The 12,686-nt window shown below is 42.9% G+C and overlaps 1 protein-coding gene across 2 annotated transcripts in view; it reads left to right on the top strand.

Moving 5' to 3' along the window:
• SNX30 (sorting nexin family member 30) overlaps positions 1–12,686 on the top strand; it is a 107,992-nt gene that overhangs the window by 43,997 nt on the left and 51,309 nt on the right. For both annotated transcript variants that reach the window (XM_055302247.1, XM_055302248.1), the window contains exon 2: positions 2,095–2,286. In XM_055302247.1, coding sequence (XP_055158222.1) covers positions 2,095–2,286 — 192 coding nt within the window. The remainder of the gene's footprint in view (positions 1–2,094; positions 2,287–12,686) is intronic.

Raw genomic sequence — 12,686 nt, 5'->3', positions numbered from 1 at the left:
TGGGGTTTGCCTCCCAGCTGAGCCCTGGGCTGAGGAGAAGTGGGGGGGGGATCTGTGCCCACGAGTATCTTCTGCAAAAACGGCATTTGTTCAGTAATTACAAAAATATTTTTGACATTGCATGAACATGCTATGGGATTAAATTATCTGCAGTCAGTAGAAAAGACGAAGGAAGGTGCCCTGTTTATTTTCCATCATCCCGAGGTGACACGGCCCTTGACTGCAGGTCATACTCGCCTCTGCCTGGTCGCAGCCCTCTTCCCAGATGTCCCGGGATGCGACTTCCCAGCTCACGGATGCGACTGCTAGGTTGACCCCTCGCTTCCTCCGCGTTCTCTTCTCTGGGGGCAAAGTCAAATCCAGCCCATACACAAGAAGAGAAGATTCAGGGAAAGCAGCTCTGCGCTCCCGGCCTGTGATCCGATGACCCACGGGTCGAGAATGTTTCCAGGGCCTTTCCCGCGGTGCCCTGTCGCTTTCTGGCCGTACCCCTGTGTTTGCCTCCTGATGAATCCAGGGTGATATTCAGATGCCTTCACATCTCCTGCAAGGCAAGGGCTTTGCCTGTTACTACACCTAAAAAAAAACAAAAAAGTTAAGACTGCACTGGATATTGCAGGATATTGTAGGAACATAATCAACTGACTTCCTCTTAAGGCCTAAAGAGGAAGGGGTCCATCATTTTAAAAGTTTCCCTTCTCTTCCTTTTCTGGCATTTGCACCCCTCCCTCACTTTTATAATTGGTATATTATGGACAGATTTACAGATACACACACCAAAAAGGGAACTGTATAATGAACCTGCAAGTACCGGCTTCAACAGTTATCAACTTTGGGGCATATCTTGTCTCGTCTATATCCCCGTCTACCCATTCTTAATTATTTTGATTTTTTAAAATTTATTTATTTATGATAGTCACAGAGAGAGAGAGAGGCAGAGACACAGGCAGAGGGAGAAGCAGGCTCCATGCACCGGGAGCCCGATATGGGATTCGATCCCGGGTCTCCAGGATCGCGCCCTGAGCCAAAGGCAGGCGCCAAACCGCTGCGCCACCCAGGGATCCCCTCCTTAATTATTTTGAAGCAGATACCACACATCCTATCATTTCATCCATGAATGTCTTAGCGTATATTCCTAAGAGATGAAGACTTTGTAAAATCATAATACTTGCCTAATAATGCCTTAATATCGTCAAATAACTGATCAATATTCACATTTCTCTGAATATCACAAAATCTGTCTCTAACAGGCTATCATCAAGAATGCTAATCAAGGATCTGCTGCAGTTGATAGTTTTATCAGTTAGCTTTGCATCTTTGGACTCTCCTTCCATCTTTTTTTTTTCCTCGCAGATTATTTATTGATGAAACTGGGTCTTTGGTTCTCTTTAATTTCACACAGTGTGGGTTCTGTCAATTGCTTCCTTAGAGCATGGTTGAGCATCTCCCTCACGCCTCTGTATTTCCTATAAATTGGTGTCGTGTCTAGAGATTTGTTCAGGATTCAGATCCAGTTTTTTTGGCAAACATATTTTCTAGGCGGCTGGTGTGAACTTCTATCAGGAGGCACAAGTAATGTTTACTTGTCTCTTTGTGATGGTTGATTGGGTTTCTAAATATACCAAGTATTTAAGAGGGTTCAGTCTGTTAACGTTTACCTGGGCCCAGGTGGTGGTCTTAGAAAGGCCGAGAGAGGGAGAGAGAGAGAGGGAGGGGAGAGAGAGAGAGAGAGAGAGAGAGAGAGAGAGAGAGAGAGAGAGAGAATGCTCTTGGCATTCTTTGTCCAAGTCTGATGGGGGTGGGGGCTGTTAGGTTCTCTGTCCCTGAACTGTTTGCTTCTGGGCATTTCTCCCATGCTTGCTGCAAGAGGAGTCGGCACGAATTTGGTGTAGAGCACTTGCCATAGTTTGTGTCTTTTGGTCTCAGGACACCTGTTCACTTAAGCAGCACTTAGTAGGGAGAGGCTCGGTTCCTTTGAATGGTACCTTTGTATTCAGCAGTGTTTCTTCGTTTGGCTACATGAGCAATTTCTGCGGATGTTTCCAGATAATATGTTTTCATCCAGTTTGTAAGGTGACTCTTTTCTTCTTTCAGGATCTCATTTTGCCCAACGGTGGCACTCCAGCGGGTACTTCGAGTCCAGCTTCTTCATCTTCCCTTCTCAACAGACTCCAGCTTGATGATGACATTGACGGGGAGACCAGAGATCTCTTCGTCACAGTTGATGATCCCAAGAAGCATGTGTGTACGATGGAGACCTACATTACCTATAGGATCACCACCAAAGTAGGTCCCTTCATTGTTTTCTGTCCCTGTAGAAGGGTCTTGATGAATTAGAGACCTGCCATCATGATTCCCGCCTTGCTTTCTCCCAACCCTTTGTAGGACTCCTTACCTTCATCCGAAAGGCGTGTGTGGCTTTTGGAGAGAGTAAATGTATTCACAGCAAAAGGATTCTCTGTGAATTTATTTGACTTTAAAATGAAGGAGAAATTATAGCTATAGTCTTTGAAATGAAACCTTTAATCCCTCTATTTTCACTTATTTTGGGTCATGATACTGTTTGGCATGTTAATATCACCTTACTCTTGAAATTTATGAATCATTGTATCATCCTGAAGCTCTGGATGAGCTCTGGTAAGACCATGGTTATAATTTGGCATAATTGGAACAGATCATAGCGGAGGGGAGTAAGAGGAGGCTGGGAATGAAGATTTATTGCCTTTCTGCTTGCTATGTGCCACGAGGGTAGTGGGCAGGGTGCTGGGGTTGACTGGTTTCATTCATGTTCATAGTGACCCTCAAAGGTAGATCTTCTAGTTAAAATGTTAGTGATAAGAAAACTGAAACAGAAACTTTAAGTAACTCACTCATGGTTACAAAGTTGGTAATCACAAATCTAATTTGAATGTTTAGGACTGTTAACCTCACATTTTAATTTTCAAACCCATATTCTTTAACCTAATTCTACTTATAAAAGAATAATGTGTTATTTTTTACTTTTGAAAATTATTTTTTCAATATTTTAAATAGCACTACAGTTTTAAGCAGGGTTTCTCATCTATGCCAGGATTGACTTTTTGGACTGAATAATTCTTTTATGGGGGGAGTGGTCCTATGCATTGTAGGATGTTTCCCAGCACCTTTGGTCTCTACCCATTAGATGCCAGTAGTACCTTTCCCCAACCATCAATGGAGACAACCAAAAATGTCTCCAGAAATTGCCAAATATTTCCTGGGGGACAACATTATTCCTGGTTGAGAATCACTGATTCAGAAGAAGAGTAACAATATTTACACTCTTAGGAGAAAATACACATGATCACTTTATATATATATATTGGTTGTGTGTGTGTGTGTGTGTATATACACACACACACACATACACATATGTATACTTCTAACTTGTGTTACTTGATTCTGAATTTATTATAAAAAGACATGTTAAAAAAGAGGCCCAAAATGGAGTCATTTGCCTCCCACTATAGCAAGCCATGACTGAATTATACTTTCAACCTATCCTAGGAGTCATCACTTTATATTTTTGAATAGAGAAAGTGTTTTATTCAGGAAACCATCCTGTTTGTTGGCATTCCCCCGTCCATCACAGGCCACATGATAAAGAAGGATTTACATATTTTTAGAAGTTTTAATAGATTGAGGGCACCTTTGTGGATGGTATTAAGAGAAGCATTTATGAATATCTCTCTCGTCTACTGTGCCTTTTCTCTTTTCCATTGTAGAAGATAAATTAATTTTTTACTGTCAAAGTTTAGTGGGTTCTATGCTTGTCTAAATTCTTTGAGGGAGATGGGCAGAGAATAAAATACACTCAAATTTTGTTTCTTCATCTTTTGTTGGATGACAATGCTATATTTTAAAAATTATGCAAGTATTATAAATACTTTATTGTGAATAAGGAAATGATGATAAAGACCAAATACAAATCTTCCTTAGCCCTACATACTTACTTGCCAAAAGCAACCATTGCTAAAATTTGATATATATCCTTTCCACTCTTTTTTTTATTTTTTATTTTATTTTATTTTATTTTTATTTTTTTTTTTTTAAGATTTTATTTATTTATTCAAAAGAGACACAGAGAAAGATGCAGAGACATAGGCAGAGGGAGAAGCAGGCTCCCTGCAGGGAGCCTAATGTGGGACTCGATCCTGGGACTCTAGGATCACGCCGTGGGCTGAAGGTAGGTGCTCAACCACTGAGCCACCAGGCATCCCCCATTCTTTTGTGTGTGTGTGTTTACACATGCACATATAGAGTTAAAATATATATAATTCAGATTTCACTGTAATAGTTTTCTAACCTTCTCCTCTATGGTATTTTTTTTTAAACGATTTTATTTATTCATGAGAGACAGACACAGAGAGAAAGGCAGAGACATAGGCAGAGGGAGAAGCAGCCTCCTCGCAAGGAGCCTGATGCAGGACTCGATCCCAGGACCCCGGGATCATGAACTGAGCTGAAGGTAGACACTCAACCACTGAGTCCCCCAGGTAGTATTTTTGAAGACCTTTCCGTGTTTGTATATTCATACAGAGAGTTTAGTTTTTCAATCTCTGCCTAAATTTTTATGCAATGATTATACAGTATCTTTTCTCTATGGACATTTAAGTCCTTCTCAGATATTTCTCTGGTTTTCTTGCCCTGTCGTTTCTGTACCTGGTTCACGTCTGAGAACTTGTCTGTGAATATGTGCACACCTACATGCATGCACACAATCTTCCCCAATCCTCAGAGGTTCTAGGTTGATAAACGTATTCCCATGAATTATTTCCACCTCTGCCCCCTCCCACCCCCAGGGTCAACTTATTTTTTACCCTGTAGTCAGCAAAATGCAAAACCTGTTTTTCTCGAATTTATGCTCTAAACAGCAGAAGGACAAGGTGACTGCCTTGCTGGCACAGCAGTGCTTGCCTACCTTCACATTCGGCCACCCTGCTTGGTTCCTCTGCCGTACTGTCGACCTCCTGCAGCTTTATTTATTTATTTATTTATTTATTTATTTATTTATTTATTTATTTATTTATTTTAAATATTTTTTTATTGAAGTTCGATTTGCCAACATAGAGTGTAACACCCAGTGCTCATCCCTTCAAGTGCCCCCCTCAGTGCCCCTCACCCAGTCACCCCGTGCCCCCGCCTGCATCCCCTTCCACTACCTCTTGTTCGTTTCCCAGAGTTAGGAGTCTCTCATGTTTTGTCTCTCTCTCTAAAGACCTCCCACAGTTTTAAACCTACAGGACCTCCGTTACCCAAGTCATAAGCCACCTCGCTCTCCCGTGCCCCTTCTCTTTCCTTCCTTCCTCTTTTTCCTTGGTGTTCTTATCTCTCTGTCTTCTCCCTGGGGTTGATATCCTAGAAGTCAGAATTTTTCCACATTCCCTTTCCATATTTTCTCTTTTCTCTTCTTTCTTTCTTGAATTTATTTATTCATGAGAGACAGAGAGAGAGAGAGAGAGAGAGAGAGGCAGAGACACAGGCAGAGGGAGAAGCAGGCTCCATGCAGGGAGCCCGATGTGGGACTTGATCCAGGGACCCCAGGATTACACCCTGAGCCGAAGGCGGATGCTAGACCACTCAGCCACCCAGGTGCCCCCCCATTCCACATTTTCACCTGGCTGTAATGCCGCAGGATTGGTGAACCCCATTGCGGGATTATGTCTCATTTCTTACTCTCCATCCTATCTCAAAGCAGAGTCCTTTGCTCTTCCCTGTGCAGGTGGTGACACCAGGTTTAATATCTTGGTGGTGCACGTGGAACCTTCTTGCCAAACATCGCATTAAAGCGTGTCTACACACCCCCATGTAGCCCCACACCCTGTGGTGTGCAGGGCTGAGGGGAAGAGGACAAGCAGGAGCACAGGGCCTCACACACTGATCTTGCCCCGGGACCCCCACTCTTCTGTGGTTCGCTAGCAGAGTTAATGATCACAGGACGAGGTTGTACAATTACTTACTTCATTACTTTGAGCTTTGACTCTCCAGCCCTGATTCAGATTCCTAATAACCAAAGCCGGACAAAGTACAGAGCTGCTTTTGCCTGAGCTAAAACGAGCCTAGGGCTGAGAGCCAGCCTAGGCAAAGAACTGTCTAATCTAAGCACCCAAATCTAAGTCATGGGTGCCTTTCTTTTCTGGGGAGCCAGCCCGGCCTTCTGAGGTCAGGCGGATCCTGGGTCTTTTCTCTGCAAGCTCCTAGAAAGTATCATCATCATAATAGCCAATTACTGAGCACTTACTGTGTGCTGTACTTTTTGGTCATAGAAACCTTTTATTTTATAGAAGTGTGCTTATCGTAGAGAAACTAGAAAACTCAAGGAAGCTGAAACAATGAAAGAACACCTATAAGCTCACCAGCCAGAAATAATCATTTATAAATTTCTGAACTGTTTGTCTCTAGCCATTGACAAAAATGAGTATTTTGCATGCTGCCCATTCATTTCATGTGTTGGGTATCTTTCTGTGCTAGTAAATGCCAGTTAGCACACCTTATGCTATCGCTTCCTTCCTTCCTTCCTTCCTTCCTTCCTTCCTTCCTTCCTTCCTTCCATCCATCCATCCATCGATTTATTTGAGAGGGAGTTGGGGGGAGGGTGGGGAGAGGCAAGGGGAAAGAGAGAACCTCAAACAGACACCCCACTTAGGGCAAAGCCTGACTGTTCGATCATTTCTAAGACTGTGTGTTCCGCTATCTGGAGGAGCCATTGTTTATTTTGTGCTACGTGCCCTAAATATATTGTCAGCTAATCCTCACACTCAATGAGGCAGGTACTGGTGGTATTTTTCCTTTGTGGATGAGGAAACTGAGACACAGACATATTAAGAAAGTTACTCGAAGACCTGCAACTGATACGTGGTGGAGCTCGGGCTGGAATCTAGATCGGTCTGTGCTGTGCTTCCACAGGCACGATTTTCAAGAGAGGGACAGCTCTGCCCCCCCTCCCAGCACTGTGCGCGGCCCTCCTCTAGGAGCCATCCTCCTCTGTCTCTCACCCATCTCCTTAGTAATCCTAAGTCTTGCACCCAACTAGCTCCTTGTTTTAGAAGCCTCCATGGTCGACAGAGGCATCTAAATAGCACTCAGAGGTCAAGGACACAAGGATTACAAAGCCAAGTTAGATTTGGTGACAAGAGGGTTGCTGATGACTCTGGGGGCCGCACTGCCCCTGGGGGGGAGGTGGGCCAGAAGCGGCCAGCACGCGTGCCCTGGGTTTGAGTGAGCGAGAAGAGAGAGTGTTGGTGGTTTGGCAGTGAAGTGAGAATAGGGGCTTGAGGGAGTGTGGGTTTGGGTGGACGGGGGCCACTTCTTGTGTCTAAGGATGGACGGGACTTTTGTGAGTGCCAGGGGCCAGCGTGGTGAGAGAAGGGAGCATTAAAGTGAGCTGGGAGGGGAGGGTGGAAGCCACCGAGCGGGGGATGGACAGAAGCCTGAGCCGAAGTGGAGGGAGCAAGTGGCCTCCAATGGGGGATCCGATGGGGGAGGTCTACTCTTTCCCTTGTTTCTAGAGGAAGAAGGGAAGTTTCTGTTTTGCTTTGTTTTGTTTTGTGGCAGGAAGTTGAGGGTTCTGTGCTTCTAGCTGCAGTTTTCGTTAGGAATAGTGATGATCTTCTGCTAAGAGCGAGCGGGAGGGAAGGCTGGGAAGTTTTCAAAACTTCTGTGGGCTTTGCATAAACCGACGTGGAGAACGAGGGAGAGAGTTGACCTCGGAAGTGTGAAAGGGCCACCTGGCAGCGTCGAGGGTCCGGTGGTAGATTTTATCGTGTCCGTTCGCATGTCGGCCTGCTGTGGTCTTGCCTCCAGAAGCGTGCTCACACCCCGGGTGTCGCAGAGCAGGAAGGGCGTGGTTGCATTTTGGCCAGAGTTGTGTGAATGGACAGTAGGGGAAGGGACGTTTAGGATGGTGGCAAATAAGAGAAGTGACAGGTTATGGAGTTGATGCTGAATAAGGAAGTCAAGATAGAATTGGAAAGAATGCCAAGGGACTGTAGGTCCCAAGAGGCTGAAACACCAGGGATCTTGGGAAACGAAGAGTCTGAAATCCAGGAGGTGCTGGTTAGAGAGAGGGGGTCTGAATTTATGCCAGATGACAAAGTCTGCGGGGAAGCTGGGGAGTGGAAGGAGGAGATGTCATTGGCTCAAAGGTGGGTGTTGTGTGTGCAAAACACCTGGATCTCCAGGGCACCCCCGGTTGTGTAGGGGCTTTGGAGAGGAAGCCCCTTTGGCACTAGAATCCTCTGGGAATCAGGGGAATTGATAGAGTGTCAGTAGATGACAGGTGTGAGGGGGACAGAGATGTAGATATCTTGATGGCATGAGCCTCAAGAGGGTTTTCACGGGGCCGTGGAGCAGTGGAGATGAGGAGCAGTGTGGAATGAGGGGGTTATCAATAGCAACTATTGATCTTGGGGGATGAGGGCAGAGTTTGTGACATGTGAGAAAACAAGCGACTTTCCACCTGCTGGGACAGCAGGGAGGCTGTGGTCTCCAGGGAGAGCTAGCTTTCCAAATCTAAATAGGTGGAAGAACCAAGGAAATTTGTTTATTAGGGAAGGGGTGTTCTAGAAGGCTTGGTGTAAAGCTCTGAGAAATGAAGCTCCGTGGAGCATGAGGAGACCAGAAGCCTGTCTGGTCATCATTCTCAAGTGTTCTGTTAGGGTAGCAGTGTTTTGAAGCAGAATGAGATTAGCTGGCTAATATTTGACAAGGGAAGAGGTCCCTTTGGGGGAAAGGGGACGGTCACGCAGACTTCACAGGTTTCAGTTGTGGCCTGAACAAATGGCATTTCTGATGAAGACCAAATCTCTCTAGAGTGAACTGGTTGTAAATTTTAGATTGAATGGAAATCATCTAAGGCTTTGGAAGGGCTTCAAGCCACAGTAGTTAGGCACATCAGCTCCTGGGGAATAAGAGTTCTTCTGTGGTTAAGGTGAGGCTCAACGCACAGGTGCCCTGCCAGGTGATTGATTGCCCTGTGGCTTTGTGCGAGGTCTTCTAAAGTATTGAATTTTCAATCGATCAATAAAATAAAATAAAAAATTTAAATTCTGTGATGTGTCTAGAGATACTCATATGGAGTGATGGCAAAAATGAATATTCTTCGTTACAACTCTTGTGCTCAGTTACCTGTTTGTGAATCTGACTTTAGGTGTGTACCCATGACTGTGTGACCTCGTGGGACATTCTAGATTATGGATCATGGTGTGGAAGGACCCAGAACAAAACAGTGTAGTGGTTGTCTCTAATTATGGAACTGTAGGTGTGCACTTTTCTCTTTTTGTTGTTACTAGAAAAATAGAACCAAACTCTTTTTACTTTATTTTCCTTACTAAGTTAGACCTTGAATTTCACAGAGGAAAAATTTACTACAGACTCATAGTTGGGGTTTTATAGGCCTGCATATTTTTATGAGTACTGTGAGTCTTACAGCTGACTGGGTTTCTCTTCAGAAATTCATAGTACTGTCTCTGGCCCAGTTCGCAAGTGAGCAGAATTCCATAGTGAGTGTATTTTACTAGCCTCATTCCTGGCTCTACTTTTTCTCTCTGTCCTTGTTCTTTCTTGATCTTTCTCCTACTTCTAATTAATGTCATTTAATCATATTTGGTATGTATCTCCGTGTCTTTTCTAGAACAAATTGTGGTAAAAGTAAGTAAAACAAATATTCAGTCAGAGAGTGTGAGCATCCTTCTGCTTCAGGATGATTTTTTTTTTTAGCCTTATTGCTTTCCAAAGCATCAAACAAATTTTTATTTAATCCATATGTTCATAAAGAAGGTTTTAAAAATAAACAATTATTTTGGTGTGACTATCAAAGAATTATATGAGAACGGTAGAGAATCTGAAAATAAGGATGAGTACAAAGAGGACAGCTGTCATTATGAGTTCTAGATTTTTTCTAACCTTTTATATCCACATTTTTAACACTAATGAAATCATAACGTATGTACAATTAATTTTGAATCTTGCTGTTTTCTCATAAAAGCATATTGAAGCGTATTTGTTATTAAAGATGTCTTATAACATGGTTACTGATAACCATAGAATAAATATGCCATAATTTAACTGTACTTATTGTTAAGCATTTAGATTGCTTTGATTCCTTTGCTATTTTAAATAGTATTGCAGTGAACATCATTATACAAATAACTTTGCTAGTTTAAAAAGTATTTTCTAATGGCTGATCCCTAGAAGTAGAATAGCAGTAATTAAAGATAGAAACAAACAAATGATAAATAAAAGAGAGAATACAGGTGAATTTTTTAAAAGTTTGCAATGAGGGATGCCTGGGTGGCTCAGCAGTTGAGCGTCTGCCTTTGGCTCAAGTTGTGATCCCAGGGTCCTGGGATCAAGTCCCGCATTGGGCTCCCCACAGGGAGCCCATTTCTCCATCTGCTTATGTCTCTACCTCTCTCTGAGCCTCATGAATAAATAAATAAGATATTTTTTTTAAAAAATAGCAACCATAAAGGGAAAAAATGACTGAATTTAGAAATTCTGTATTAGGGGGGATCCCTGGGTGGCTCAGCGGTTTGGTGCCTGCCTTTGGCCCAGGGCGCAATTCTGGAGTCCCGGGATCAAGTCCTACGTCAGGCTCCTGGCATGGAGCCTGCTTCTCCCTCTGCCTGTGTCTCTGCCTCTCTCTCTCTCTGTGTGTATCATAAATAAATAAATAAATATAAATAAATAAATAAATAAATAAATAATAATAAATAAATAAATATTTTTAAAAAAAGAAATTCTGTATTAGAAAAATCCTTTGGAAATTATGATAGATAAATGGCTATGAAGAACTTCCACAAATGAAAAAGACTTAAAGACATTGAAATGAGAATTTATAAAAGAGATCCCTCACAAAAGAAAAATCTATAGCCAACAAATATTTCAATGGATGTTCAACTCCAGTAGTCATTAAAGAAACAAAACAAAGATGACATATTATTTTTCAGTTATAAGTCCATCAAAGATAACCACTGGTGATGAGAAAATGTGGTAAGACTATAAGTTGTTATATTTCTTGAAGCAAATTAAGTTAAATTTTAATTTAATTAAAAATACACCTGGGTGGCTCAGTCGGTTAAGCATCCAACCCTTTTTTGCTTTTTTTTAAAAAAGATTTTATTTATTTGTTCATGAGAGAGAGAGAAAGGCAGAGACAGAGGCAGAGGGAGAAGCAGGCTCCATGCAGGGAGCCTGACGTGGGACCCGATCCCGGGACCCCAGGGTCAGGCCCTGGGCTGAAGGCGGCGCTAAACCGCTGAGCCACGCGGGCTGCCCAAGCATCCAACTTTTGATTTTAGCGAGGGTCATGATCTCAGAGTCATGGGTTAGAGCCCCAACCTGTTGAGTTCTGTGCAGGGCATGGAGCCTTCTTGGGATTCTCTCTCTCTCTTCCTTGTCCCCTCCCCTACAATCCTCCTCCCAATCCACACTCATGTACATGTACTTTCTCTCTCAGAAAAAAAGAAAACCACTAATAAATTTTAAAGATTGGGCATTTTGCAGGTCGCTTAAATGGTTCAGTCAATTAAGCACCTGCCTTTGGCTCAGGTCATGATCCCAGAGTCCTGGAATCGAGCCCCCATTGGACACCCTGCTCAGTGGCGAGCCTGCTTCTCCCTCTCCCTTTGCCCCTCCTCCCTACTTCTCTTCTTGCTCGCTCTGCTCTCTCTCAAATAAATTAATATTGGAAATTTAAAAAAAAAGATTGGGCATTTTATAAAATACATATACAAACACTCTCTCCTATCCAGTAATTCTATCTTAAGGAATTTGAGCCTTAACAAACAGATGTCCGATGATGTTTACTACAGCATTGTTTATTGATTGAAAGATTGGCAAAAACTTAAGTGAGGATTTGATTTTGTTGTGGTATATCTGTCCAGTGGAGTGCTATATATGTGTTAAAAATGATCATGTAGATTTGAAGTGACAGAAGGATACTTAAGAGCTGTTAGAGATTTAGAAAATATGAGTGAATGAATGGATATGCCTAGAAAAAATACAGAAAGATATAAACCATAATAGTGTTTTTCTCTATTTAGAGGGATTATGAACTGATCTTTATTTTTTTAAATCCATTATTTTTCCTGAAGCTTTCAATTTATTTTTTTAAAGATTTTATTTATTTATCCATGAGACAGACACACACACACACACACACACACACACACAGAGAGAGAGAGAGAGAGAGAGATTGAGAGAGGCAGAGACATAGGCATAGGGAGAAGCAGACTCCATGCAGGGAGCCCAATGTGGGACTCCATCCCCAGACCCGGGATCACACCCTGAACCGCTGAGCCACCCGGGCATACCCCCTGAAGCTGTGTTTTAAAAAAAGATTTTATTTATTTATTTATTTTATTTATTTATATTTATTTGAGAGAGAGAGAGAAAGAGAGCTCACACACATGCATGCACTGGTGGGAGGGAGGGGAATAGGGAGGGGGAGAGGGAGAATCCCAAGCCGACTCTGCACTACACATGGAGCCCCATGCAGGGCTTGATCCCATGACCCTGAGAGCATGACCTTGAGATCATGACCTGAGCTGAAACCAAGAGTCAGACGCTTAACTGACTGAGCCCCCCAGGTCCCCCTTTCCTGAAGTTTTAAAATAAGTATGTCTAGCCTGAATATGTAGAAGGGGGGAAAAAAAAGTCAATTCCGC

This window comes from Nyctereutes procyonoides, unplaced genomic scaffold (assembly GCF_905146905.1).
Source record: "Nyctereutes procyonoides isolate TBG_1078 unplaced genomic scaffold, NYPRO_anot_genome, whole genome shotgun sequence".
Classification (NCBI taxonomy): Eukaryota; Metazoa; Chordata; class Mammalia; order Carnivora; family Canidae; genus Nyctereutes; species Nyctereutes procyonoides.
This window is presented reverse-complemented; position numbering and strand designations above follow the sequence as displayed.